Source organism: Myotis davidii, unplaced genomic scaffold (genome assembly GCF_000327345.1).
Source record: "Myotis davidii unplaced genomic scaffold, ASM32734v1 scaffold1, whole genome shotgun sequence".
Taxonomy (NCBI): Eukaryota; Metazoa; Chordata; class Mammalia; order Chiroptera; family Vespertilionidae; genus Myotis; species Myotis davidii.
The window spans coordinates 6,734,587-6,748,514 of NW_006294681.1; the positions used below are offsets into that span (position 1 = coordinate 6,734,587).

The following is a 13,928-nucleotide window of genomic DNA, read 5'->3' on the forward strand; positions in this document are numbered from 1 at the left end:
GTGACAGGGTACAGAGCCCCAACCCCCCTGATGGGCCCCGCTCTGTGAGTGACAGGGGACGGTGCCCCATCCCCCCAATCGGCCCTATCCGGAGCGTGACTGAGGGTGGCATCACAACCTCCCAAGCTGCCCTGCTCTGTGCATGACAGGGGGCGGCGCCCCAACTCCCCAATGGGCCCTGCTCTGAGCCCAACCAGGGGCTGCACACAGGGATTGGGCCTGCCCTCTGCCACCTGGGAGCGTGCCTAAGCCAGCAGTTGGTTATCTCCTGAGGGGTCCCAGACTGCGAGAGGGCACAGGCCAGTGAGGGACCCCTCTCTCCCCCCCCGAGTGCACAAATTTTTGTGCACCTGGCCTCTAGTATATATATAAAAGCCTAATATGCAAAGTGTGTCCCCGGGAGTTCAACTGACCGGGAGTTTGATCGCTCACAATGATGTGAGCTGACCACCAGGGGGTGGTGCGGAATGAAGGGAGGCCCTGGCCAGCAGCCCCTAGGGACCCTACCAGGCAGAAATTTTGTGCACTGGGCTTCTAGTTAGTGAATAAACTGAAGACCTTTGAACTGTAGAATCTATATCTTAAATCTGTTGTACTTTACTACACTGGACTCTAGCTTTTTTATTTTTAGCCAAATGTATGTGTATATACATATGAGAGCTATGTAATGGCATGAGTATTTAAAAAGTCATCCTTAAGAACTCTTTGGTGTGGAAAACATAGCTGAGGTTTTACTATTTTAAGAACAATTCTAAAATTAACATACAAAATTTAAAATTTTATTTTATTCTGTTTCTGTAGTCACCATTAACTTATCTTTATATCTTAATAAACTTTTAAAGTGGCTTTACTTTATAAAATATAAATGTGTGAGGATGTCAGCCTCGTTAAGTCAGCTTTTATTATATGGAGTAATGCTTTGAGGTACATAATTGAAACTATTCCAGTTTGGACTTTAACAGGTGGGAAATTGTGTTTTATAAGTGTTATTTTTAGTGACTACACGTTTTCAAAGCTGTAATGAACTAAACTAATAAAATGATGTTTAGGGCTTATTTAGTTTTCCCCAGTTATTGGCACTAAGCCTAAAATAGAAAACAATAAACAAAAACAAAAAAGAAATAGGAACAGCATACATAAAATTAGTATTGGCAATGAGCATGGATGGCACATGTTATAATGTGCTATACTGTTATCTTTTGCAGGGGTAGAGATAGGTTTTGTATTTTAGATGCTTGGAGTACCATGTTGAAAGGTTCCCGAATGGCACAGAGTGTGGTAAATTTCTGGTCTGGGCCCCGAATCTGGTAGTGGCAGCTCATAAACCAGGTATTTATCATTGCTGCATAATATTGCTTCTTTTGTACATTAAAATGCAAGTATACTATTTGCAAAGCTAATTAAGTTTATTTTTAATAGTGTAGTAACCATAAAGAGATACCAGACAGCTGATTTACTTAACTCCTATGAGGTTTTTTAAAAATGTAAAATGTGAATTATGTCTTGCCTAATTTGTTAGGCACATTATAAAGTTATAAAGAGATAAGATATATTTTGTAAATTCTAAAGACCTGTGGAAATACATGAAGGAAAACAATTCTTTTCAGACATCACAAGAAATTACCTTTATCCATAGATAAAGTTGACACAATAGTCTTTGGGCTGTTTCTAGGTTGGTGCTGGTATTTTAATAGCATCGATGGCCCACACTTTTAAGGTATTTTAAGGGGTTAACATTTATTTTCACAAACTTAATAATACTATTCTGATACTAGTTTATTGGCCACTAACAAAAACAGTATCTAATGGCATTGTTAAAATAATTTCTCTACCAGGCATGGATGGGAAGAAGCCTTTGCACGTATCAGAAGATCACATATCAAATATATCTGCCCGCATGCGTAAGTATTTTTAATCTTTAGGCTTGTGATTCAGAATCTGGAGATGAATAATTATAATAGCTTTACTTTTCTAGAAAAGCATTTGAATATAATTAATTTTTATCTTTTAAATATTCAGTTTAAAAATAACGATTAGAATACACCTGAACTTAATACAAAGTAATATTGAATATAAACTGTAATTAAAAAATAAAATTTAAAAATAATAAAAAAAATAAAAATTAATGCCTGGCTGGGGTGGCTTGGATAGAGCATTGTCCCGTACACCAAAAAGGTTGCGTTTTTAATTCCTGGTCAGGGCACATACTTAGGTTGCAAAGTTGATCAAATCCATAATCTGGGCATGTGCCCTGACTGGAACGGTGACCTCCTGGTTAATGGGTCGACGCTCAACCACTGAGCCACACCGGTGGGGCAAGTCTGTAGATCATATTTTTAGCCCCTTGGCCAGAGTTTCATATTATATTCATTTCCAACTGTCCTGGTTACTGGTTTTCCTTCTCATGTTTGGTTTGAAAGTACTAAGTGAGGGTGTTGAGAAAGGAAAACGTTTTTTTATTTGTCAAACTTAGATCTTTCCAGCTGCTGCTCTGTTTTCAGAACACGCACGAAGAGTATGCAAAACTGAACTGTACATACAGGTGGGGACGCAGTGAAACACCTCAGGCGTTAAAATCGTAGCAGTTTTACATAAGCCTCAAGTAATTATCTTTGAATGATGGAATTTTACAAGGTTTTATGCTTTGTTAAGTTGCTCTGATTTTGCTATTTTTTTTCTTTCCATGTAGACCAGTAATGCCTGTGACATTAAATATGAACATGGCCATGACTTCTTGGTAAGTGAGAACTTACTTATTCAATAAGAACTTCTTATTTATATTTCGTTTTCTTGATCAGAGGTGCTTTTGTGTATAGCAATGTTTAATTAGCTAATTTAAGTGGCAAAGTTATATAATTAATTCACTTTAAATTCAACCTTTATTTAATTAAGTTTTTATATTTTAGATTCAGGGGTAAACTTCAGAGACTGCACCAATAGGTAGAGAAACAGGAGAGAATTGGGTGAATAGAAATACTGCTTGATAAACAGTAACCAAACTGTTGATTTTAGTAACCAAACATTGAATGACCCCAGGTAGCAATTACTCTGGTTAAGCAACGGCTTCTTTAAACTTCTGTGCCTTCCCTTTTTGGGAAGATTGATGAATTTTTTTAGGAAACCATTTCCTCTTGGGACCTCTTAAGATATTTTTGCTATTCCCCATAGTAGGTAGAGTCAGTTCTTCATTCCTCTGAACCACTTCTAAACTTTGATTTTGTTTCCTGCAGTTCACTGAGACTCCTGCCACGGGTCTTTTAAAAAATGATGACTTTGACACCCGATTAGTATTTTCCTTTCCACTCTGGTCCATGCCACCATTTTATCTTTTGAGTTTCTACAGGATCCAATGTAAATGACTCATTCACAACCTTGACTGGCTTGTTACTTACTTCCTTGGCTCTTCTCTTCTACAGTAACATTTTCTTCTCTCACCGTTGGTCATCCACAGTCATCCTTGGGCTTTGTCACCTGGAACTGTGGCATCTCTGAAGTCACTTAATTCAAACCTGACATTAAGAATAATTACTCATCTCTTGAGTTTGCTTCCCTGTTTCCACACCATTTTTTCTTAGATCTCATCAGGACTTCCAGTCTGCTGTCCTCCCCTCTGCTTGTTCCCACCCATCTCTAACCTATCCCTGCTCTTCCTTTTTTTTTTTTTTATGAACTTTAGATTCCTTGGCGATTTTTACAGGTTCCTGCCTTCCTTGGTCATTGGTTTTTTAAATTTCTCTCTGGCAAAATTCCTGTCCAGAGCCAGAATTTCTACCTAATGTCTCTAGAGACCATAATAAAAGCACATACTCTGATAGAGAAGTAGAAAGGGCCAAAGGAAAGCTTCTCTTGGTCTCTGGTTTGAAGTGTCTATAATACGTAATGAAAAAGTTTTGCAGAGTATGGATAAAGATCAGTATAAATAACTATGTTCAAAAGGTATGAGTAGCCGAAACCGGTTTGGCTCAGTGGATAGAGTGTCGGCCTGCGGACTGGAGGGTCCCGGGTTCGATTCCGATCAAGGGCATGTGCCTGGGTTGCGGGCACATCCCCAGTGGGAGATGTGCGGGAGGCAGCTGATCGATGTTTCTCTCTCATTGATGTTTCTAGCTCTCTATCTCTCTCCCTTCCTCTCTGTAAAAAATCAATAAAAATATATTTAAAAAAAGGTATGAGTAGTGCATGCAAGAGCGACATAATTAAGTAGCTCTATTCCATGGGGTTGACTTATACAATAGAAGAGGAAATGAGTGGCTGAAATTTATTGCAAACTTCTTAGGAGTATGGGTTGAGATTCCTGCCTGGGTGCAAGATTGGACTAGATTATCTCTTAGATATTCTTATTCTAAAATTATGTAGCACTGTGACTTAACATTAGAATCTATATCTAGTTGGGATGAAAGGAACATAGAATGTCAGTCATGCATTTAATTGTTTCACCTCTGAAGACATTTTAATTGAGTTTCATGTTCTAGAGAATATGTTTGCCAGCCCTTTTTATCCCAACTACCACGAGTTTAGTAAAACATACCTACCATGAGTAGATATTCTTTTAAGATTTTGCCTTATTTTCCAGGTTTGATATTATTGGGCTTTCACCAGATTCACAAGAGGATGAACCTGGAATTAAACATGCAGCAGAATATGGTAAGTACAGAGTAGTTTTCTAAACAAATGCATTCTTATATTTTTTGTAGACTGAACAGTTTTATTGATGTTGATGAAATATTACACAATTATGTGAACTGGGAGGTGGTGCTGTTTCCTTTCTTTTTGATCATTCTCTAACTTGTTTGCCATGATGGCCACATGGACTCACTTAACTGCTAAGTGAAGGTGAGGCGGACAGGGAGGAATGGCAGTTACTCAACTTTAAGTATTGGATAATTAATTTTGCTTTGGTTTACATATCAAATGGAGAAAATAACAAAAGGTTTATTAGCTGTGGCCAGTTATCTTCATTAAGGAGACTTGAAATAAGGATGAAAATAACGATATAATGATGTAATCGTATATATAATGAAAATTATATACTGGTTAATTTTAATGTGATAATATTAAAAAAGTTAGGTAATTCTTATAAATCATTTCATTTAACACTCCTATAAAATAAGCGTTAGCTCTACTTTATAGAATCCCCAAAGTCTGTTCTCTGGTTAGTATTCCATGCTGCCTTCTGAATGTGTTAATTTTGCTTATTTTTTTGTGAAAGCATAAAGAACACAGACTGCCCAGCTAGTGTGGCTCAGTGGTTGAGCATCAACCCATGAACCAGGAGGTCACAGTTGATTCTCTGTCAGGGAACATGCCTGGATTGTGGGCTCGATCCCCAGTGTGGGGCGTGCAGGAGGCAGCCGATCAATGATTCTCTCTCATCATTGTTGTTTCTATCTCTCCCTCTTCCTTCCTCTCTGAAATCAATAAAAATATATTTTAAAAAAATAAAGATCAATGGAAAGAATATCCTGCGGTAAGGATTTAAAAAGAAAGAAAAAAAGATAAAAGCTATAATCCTATAGCTAGGTATTTGTCAAAAAATAATAGATGACAAAAACATGTGTTGGGTATGGGAATGAGTTGTGAGACCCTGTGGAAGATGGGAGCTGGGCTTTGTGAAAACAGGTGGGTCTGGTGAGTCCAGAGGGGGAAAACGTTCTGTCCTCGTGATAGGATTGGCCTAGCACATACTTGTGATTTCTTTTCTCTCCGAGGTAATGTAACATTGGAGAGCATTAGGCTCAGGCTCAGAGCTAGAAAAGAAAGGAGTCTTTAGTTGAGGGCTGAGAGACTGTGCTACAGAATAAAGAAGAGTGCTCAGGTTAGGTTCAGGGAGCACAATGGTTCCTGGCCCTGCTGCAGAAATTAGAACCCACTACTCCACAACCGACGGCTGCCATTGGAGTTTGTTAACTTTATCTCAGCAGCTGGTGTACCCATGGCATGTAAAGCTTTGCGAAACTGAGGGAAAGTACTCCCAACAGCACCTGACTAGCTAGCAGCTAACATTCACCAAGCCCCAACCACAGCCTTCCCGCCTCACACATGGGCTGTTTCTGCCACTTGTGCATCTGTCAGAGGCTGTGCAGTCTTCCCTAAATAAATCCCTCAGACTTCTTCACAGTTCTTTCATTCCTTAAATCTTCTTAATTGTTCTCAAGCCCATTCTCCCAGGCCCTAGTCAAGGTACCTCTAGCTTTTCATACTAATTGTAATGAAGAACTAAAATATATACAAAAACAAAATAATTTTTAATTTGGGCATTTGGGTTTTTGCAGTGATGTAATAAAAGCATATTTTTGTGTGTTTTTTAAATAAAAAGGAAATGTAAAGGTGGAAATTTTAGTCTTAAAAAATTAAAGTCTTAAATATTTGTAAAAAAATGAAAGAAAATAAATTTGTTAAAGGTGCAGTTATTCCCAAAATTCAGGACTGATTATAAAGAAATGGACATTTGAGGAGGTATCAAGTCATATATTTAATGATGTGTGCCAAGACAAATGTATGTTGCAGAAAGAAAATAACTCATTTGTTTCTTTTACTGGCTATAGGAAAATATAATACTGTGCTTTTAAAAAAAATAATAGAATGAACTGTTTAAACACTGTAAATCACAAACCATGCAATCTGCTTAATTACTTAAAATTTTAAATTATAACTTTTAGGTACAAATGCCTATGGTCCCTTGAAGAGAGAAGTATAAAATGTATATGAGCAGAATTGGCCATGCATAAAAGAATATTCATATACTGATGAAATAACTGTTTTACAAATTATGTAATAAGAAACAATTGAAGTGTAAGCACCACATGCAAAAATCTGAGTTTTATCATGAAAATGCATTCTAATTTTCTATTTTAATAGAATGCTTCAAGTTTTTCACTTGTTTTGACCTTTAATATACTTTGTATTTTACTGTCATTAAATATTTTTTCTATTTAAATTGTATCAATGACCTTAACTTTGAAAGTATTAATAATATCACTTTCATGTTGTTTTTAGTAAAAACTTTGATAGATCAAGAGGTGAAGAATGGCATTCCTTCAGACAGAATTATTTTGGGAGGATTTTCTCAGGTAAGATAAGTTTGGGTGGTATGTCAGTACCATCAGTATATTTATCTAGAAGTCAGTGGCTTCAATCCTTTTCTATAAGATCTCCTCTTTTTAGAAGATCTTATAGAAACGGATATACTACTTACCTTTAATGCTGGATTAAGTTTGAATGGATTAGAAATAACTATTAATTGGGAGAATACTTATACTCTTTTGCTTTTCTAGTTTTCTCTTTTCAGCAGTAGCTTTACGTATGCAGCAGTCTGTGGACCACTGGTGGTCTGTGAGGTCTGAAAAGTTGGCAACCGCTGGTATAGAGGATGTCTTGAAAATAGATTTATTAAGTAAATTGATTGGAATGTGAAATGTTAACACTCTATAGCTCTTTAAACAGAACTCTAAATAGAGGTATAAAGCCCATGTCTAGGAGGAGAGACTACTGATAGGAACAGTAAGGTAGAAGACAAGAGAATTTCTTCCCTCTTTTGTCACAGATTCCCATTGGTTGAGCCCTGCAGATGCTCCTGCAATTACTGTGGAGTTTTTGAGTTTGCATATTTCAATTCCAGCCACACAAAGAAACAGACTGACAGTCACTGAGTCCCAATTTCAGAATCTTGGGAGAAGGAACATAAATACCTCAGATGAGAAAGGATCTCACGTTTTCATGTGGCCTAGTGACTCGTGGGCGTGGCCAGAGTGACATGGCATCTAGATGACTGATGGGAATGCAGTTCCCAGGATGCAGGGTGGTGTGAGCTGGGTAGGCTGATACTCTAAAGGTGTCTGCTACAGAGTTTTCATTATCTTGAATTACTATTTTGGAAAATAATACCAGTTTAGGATGAGATTTGATTTTATACGAAGACTTTTCAGAGGAGAAAATAGTAACTGTGAATCTATAATGCTTCTAAGGCAGTTGTAAGTGCAGCAGTTAACTTGGATTAACTGTGTCTTGACTGACTGGGTGGTTGCTCAGTTCTCACAGTGGTCTTCAGTGTAGAGAATCATGTGCTTTAGAACACAGTGGGGTGTGCATGTATTTCTACTTGTTTGCCTGATTTGATTTGACATCGCCACCCAGTTTGATTTTTTGATCGACATTATTAATAGGAAACTTCTTAAGTTGCTGTTAACAAAGAATGTGTTGTTCCATTGACTCTCCCTGCTTGTCTTTCTAGGGAGGAGCTTTATCTTTATACACTGCTCTGACCACACAGCAGAAACTGGCAGGTGTCACTGCGCTCAGTTGCTGGCTTCCACTTCGGTCTTCATTTCCACAGGTAGTCTGATTACTTCATGCCACATTACATTACTGAGCTAAGAGACAGCAGATAGCGTTGGGGAGAGGGTCATTTTTTTTAATCAACTTTATTTTTTTAGAGCAGTGTTAGGTTCACAGCAAAATGGAGTGGAAAGTACAGAAAGTTCCCACATACCCACTGTCTCTATACATGCACAACCTCCCCCCGTCCCCCCACTGTTGACATTCTGCAGCACAGTGACACATTGATTATAATCAATGAACCTACATTGATACATCATCACTCAAAACCCAGAGTTTATATTATCATACTTTTTAAAAAAGAATTTTGTAAAACTTTTAATAATATATATTTTTTATTGATTTCAGAGAGGAAGGGAGAGGGAGAGAGATGGAAACATCAATGATGAGGGAGAATCTTTGATCGACTGCCTCCTGCTCGCCCCCTACTGGGGATTGAGCTGCAACCTGGGCATGTGCCCTGACTGGGAATCAAACTGTGACCTCCTGGTTCATAGGTCAATGTTCAACCACTGAGCCATGCTGGCCAGGCAGAATTTTCTTAGACTTTTGTGATGTATTACTAGGCTTTATGAATTCACTACATTGTCTTCATTGTGGGTTACATAGAATGGAATAAGAAAGAAGTCCTATTGTCATAAATCTTATATTTAAAGAGGTTGATACATTTTAAGATACATAAAAATTAGGGCTATTTTTTATATATGGAAATATTTTTGAATGTTCAGTATGCTCACTGATAGCAGATTTTGCAAAATAAAATATAATTTCTAAATACCCAACAAGGTAGAGCAGTATATAGTATACATGAGAGGTGTAGACTTTATTTTCAAATTTGTCTTTAAATCTAGGGTTTTTTCTTGTCATTCTCTAGTATCTCTTTGGTTACATAGTAAGTGCTATTTATTAACTTTGTTTGTTTATTTTATTTATTTATTGGAAGGGAGAGAGAGAAAGAGAGAGAGAAACATTGATTTGTTGTTCTACTTACTTATGCGTTCATTGGTTGATTCTTGTGTGTGCTCTGACCTGGGATCCGTTTGGCCATCTTGGCATATTGGGATGATGCTCTAACCAACTGAGCTACCTGGCCAGGGCTTAACCATCTTACTTAAGTCAATTAAATAAGAACTGAGAGCAACATGGGTCAGCTAAAACATACCTCTGATGTCAGGACAGTGTGAACAGATAAAGAATAGAATCTGCTTCAAGGAACCAATTTATGGGGAAAACAAAATATATGACAGGGTAATCCATATGTCCTATAACAGTTTAAATAAAAATATGTGGAGGTTATAAGGATGGCAGGAATTTTATTTCTGTGGTCAAATACAACCTATAAAATAAGGAATAACATGTTATATGCACATATCTACAGTTTTAAATGCCTGGCTTAATGTTCTATATATTTGAATAAATAATACTAGTTTTATTTTGTTTTGTTGTTTTTGCAGGGTCCTATCAGTGGTGTTAATAGAGATATTTCTATTCTTCAGTGCCATGGAGATTCTGATCCTTTAGTTCCTCTAATGTTCGGTTCTCTTACTGCTGAAAAGCTAAAAACATTGGTAAATCCAGCCAATGTAACCTTCAAAGTCTATGAAGGCATGATGCATAGTTCATGTCCACAGGTAAATATTTGGAAACAGTGATTATAGAGACGTAATTTGCTTCTTTTTCCAAAATGTGATATTTCAAGATAAATAATATTTGACCATTTGGGGCTTTAAAGGAGTTAATGAATTCACTCTGAGTCACAGGTTAGCAGGACTTAGATTAAAGCTTCTTCAATTTAATTCAACAAACATTCACTGATTTCCTATTACATGCAAGCATTGTACATAATTCTAAGACCAAAAAAACCCATTTCCTTTCATTAAAATTTAGACAGGATTTATTAACATTAAAAATTTAATAGGGGAGAAGGATATGGGGAGAAGGGTATATATCCAAGTAACTGTATAGAAAATAGATGTGATATGTTTTCTATTGGAAGTTTTAAAAAGTTACTTGAAAAACTGAGGAGAGTGAGATTAATTTTATCTTAGGAGACACTGGATCATGATGAAAGAGCTAGATTTTGAACACAGGGTAGGATTTAGATAGTGAGTATGCAGAGAAAGGACTGTAGGACAGGAGAAGCAAGCTGTCCCATTAGGCTGTAGTCTTAAGAAAAGCTAGGTGTCATAGAATAGAGACAGAGAGGAAAGACTTGATTGTACAGAGCTTTTATGTTGTGTTGAGAATGGATTTGTTCTCTAAACAGCAGAAAGCCATTGACTTTTTTTTTTTTTTAAATCAAAGCAAGATGTAATGTATATTCTGGAAACAAGTGAAGCAGAATCCATTAGGATTTAGTGATTAATTCTATGGAGTAGGAAAGTATCAATGAGGCCTTATATTTCTAGCTCAGATGATTAAGATGATGCCACTCATAAAGTATGTAGTACAAGGAACAGTTTTAGGGTAACAGGAAGGCCATATACTTACTGAGTTTAATGACCATAAGGGAATTGGTGTGCTCCCGTTACAGTATATCAGGATGGGATATTGGAAATACTTGTCTGAAGCTCAAGCCTTTAATGGAGGTTTAGAATAATTATCAATATTATTGATCAGTGAAGAATCACCATGGGGGGATATCATGAGAAAAAAATCCAAGGGATAGAACTTTGGGGGAGTTCAAAGGAGTTAAGTATTGAGTGAGAGTACAGGAAGAGAGAATTTCTGAGTGGGTGGGAACAATAACTGATGATTCAGAGACTGATTAAGGAGAAATAGGCCAGGAAGAAACGATCCAGTAAGAAGGCACCTCAGATGTTTGGGGAGAGAGAGCCAAACTGCAATAGATTATGTGAAGTAGGGAAATGAGGAAGTAGAGGCAACACGTATAAACCTTTTTAAAAAAAGGTTTTGGGAAAAGAGTAGGAAGTTTATTTAACAGGATGGAAGAAAGAGACTCTGATAGGTTAGGAGGAAAGAGGGAGAAGATGCCATAAAGAGAAGATAACTGATAGTGGGAAGTCTTAGAGGGATGATATAATTTATAATTAAGTCCTGAAATGGGTAGTGGTTGCCTTAAAAGAGGAGAAAAACACTTTGGAATCAAGATAGAAGAGGATGGATGAACATGAATGGATTGTTGAAGTATGGTAGAAAGTAGTTACAAGCTCACATTAGATCCTCGCAGTCTTTTCAGTAAAGTAGGGGAGATGTGGTTACTAATAAGAATGAAGGAGGCCTAGCTGAAACCGGTTTGGCTCAGTGGATAGAGCGTTGGCCTGCGGACTGGGGAGTCCCGGGTTCGATTCCGGTCAGGGGCATGTACCTGGGTTGTGGGCACATCCCCAGTGGGAGATGTGCAGGAGGCAGCTGATCGATGTTTCTCCCTCATCGATGTTTCTGGCTCTCTATCTCTCTCCCTTCCTCTCTGTAAAAAATCAGTAAAATATATTTAAAAAAAAAAAAAAGAATGAAGGAGGCCTGGATAGATTTAGAGGCTTAGGGAAGCCTACACTAAAAATTGGTGGCTAAACATTGAGGCAGTTTATGTTACCATGGTTTTGCAACTAACTGCTCAACCTGGCTAAATCATTTGCTTTAGGGCAGAGACAGCAGGTAGTAATATGATTTATCCAGAAAGACAAGGGGCCTGAGATGCTAGGGTGTTATTAAGGACATAGTTGAAACTGTCATAGTGGTTCCTTGCTTTTGTACTTGCGGGTTTACAGACTTTCTGTAGAGTTACCAAACAGATGTCATACCCACAATTTTCTAGAAGTAGTTTTAAAATAACCTTTTGCTTTTATAGAATCAATAAAAAATTTAAAAAAGGGAACTGTTGTGAAGTATTGAATCCAGAAAGGGAGGTGGCACTCTGAGCATCCAGAAGGGACTGAGGGTCTAGAGCAGTGGTTTTCCAACCACTTTGTATCACAAGGACCCCAGAGCTTAATAAACAGACAGACCCCCAAACTCCAAATGCAGTGATTCTGATTCAGCACATTGGGGGTTTGGGGTTGAACTCAGGCATCTGTGTTTGTATAGAGATTTTTTTTTTTAAAATAAAAGCTCCTTAAATGATATTTTATGCCATCACATTGGAGGACACTGGATGAATAATTAGGAGCAGAAAGTGAGAAGAGGTAGAAAAGTAGAAGATGGTGTCACAGGAAACTTTTAAAAGACTTGAGTGTTGTAAAATAGATCACTCTTGTGCTGTGGCTTTTTTTCTGAGTAAAGTATCAGGTTGAAGGCTCTCTACATTGCTGACTTGTGGGGGCTAAGCCTTGAAATACTAGAGTTGGTTGGAGAAAATGAAATGTGTTTGGGGGAAGTGAGACAACTGTGAGACAGATGCAGGGGTCTTTTAGGAAAGGTTTTGCTGTCATAAATATTTGGTTATATTAATTTTCATATCTTTCCAGGCTTATCTTAGGTGCTTGCTATCTTTTTAATGGTTGATTATATCAAAACCCTGATGCAAGGCCAAAAATATTTTAAGCTGTGGATTTAGCATTTCATTCTCATGAGAAAACGTTAAAAGCTAGGCTTTCCACGTATATGTAGTTGGCAGTCATTGTATACTTCTTAATACTTCTCATTATTGTCACTTCTAAGCCCCCTTCATCCCTCCACACCCCCATGTTTTATTTGTTCAAGTATAGCAAAGTGCAGTCCATTTTCATGGGAGTAGATACTAGATGTGAGCCATATTGAATGTACAATAATAATCACAGAAAATGATCTGAAATTTCTATTGGAGCCTCCTTTCTCTGTTACAACTTTTTATTTCATTGTAGTAGTAAAAATGTTGTTTCACCTTAGGTACACACACCACGGATTTAGTTAGTGGTAGTTCACTGGGGATTTAATTTCTGATTTGTGTAACTGCTTATTAAATCACTTTATTCCAAACAGGAAATGGTGGATATCAGGCAATTCATCGATAAAATCCTACCTCCAGTTGATTGACATCACTAAGGCGCCTTTGTGTAGAAGTACACACCAGCATCGTTGTAGTCGAGTATAAACCTCTTCCTGTGCCGGATCTTGAAAGTTATAATGTTTGCAATTTTAAAATCTTTTGCAATTACACACCAATGACACAGTCTAAATAATATCTCCTGTGGAAAATTTATGATCTTGAAGGTTTCAATACATGAATTTGTGTTAACATGATCCAGAATATACTAGCATTAGCATAGGTGAAGCAGCTAGCTTCTTTCCCCCCAAATGTAATTCGGCAAAATAATAAAATACTACATCCAGATTTTTCTATTACATCATTTGAAAATTATTAGTCTGCTTAATGAAAACTTGTTCGGGGATAAATGAGCAGTTAAGATATAAACTATTTATGAATACTGGGACTTAGTCTGTGGACTTATTCCAAAATTACTTAGTCACCATGCAGTATGTGTATTTTTTATATTTGTATTCAGATATACTTAATGATTATAACACATAAAAAGAATGAGGTATAACTACATTATTCCTAATAACAGGGATATTGCTTCTAAGTGTCAATAAAGAGTAACATTGCTCTCTTCAATGAATGGCCCTTTTATTTTGGGGACCAGGCTTTTCTTTCC

General features: G+C 37.1%; 1 protein-coding gene across 2 annotated transcripts in view; it reads left to right on the top strand.

Annotated features, from left to right (window-relative positions):
- The window catches only part of LYPLA1 (lysophospholipase I), a 25,167-nt gene extending 11,279 nt beyond the window's left edge, over nucleotides 1-13,888 (top strand). The window contains exons 2-8 of one of the 2 annotated variants that reach the window (XM_006769077.2): nucleotides 1,836-1,901; nucleotides 2,690-2,737; nucleotides 4,574-4,644; nucleotides 6,997-7,070; nucleotides 8,231-8,332; nucleotides 9,789-9,965; nucleotides 13,255-13,888. In XM_006769077.2, the coding sequence (XP_006769140.1) occupies nucleotides 2,697-2,737; nucleotides 4,574-4,644; nucleotides 6,997-7,070; nucleotides 8,231-8,332; nucleotides 9,789-9,965; nucleotides 13,255-13,308 (519 nt within the window). In that variant the 5' untranslated portion in view covers nucleotides 1,836-1,901; nucleotides 2,690-2,696 and the 3' untranslated portion in view covers nucleotides 13,309-13,888. Of the gene's footprint in view, nucleotides 1-1,835; nucleotides 1,902-2,488; nucleotides 2,603-2,689; nucleotides 2,738-4,573; nucleotides 4,645-6,996; nucleotides 7,071-8,230; nucleotides 8,333-9,788; nucleotides 9,966-13,254 lie in introns of those variants that run through there. The other variant, XM_015567439.1, reaches the window with a different exon arrangement.
- The last annotated feature ends 40 nt before the right edge of the window (nucleotides 13,889-13,928 follow it).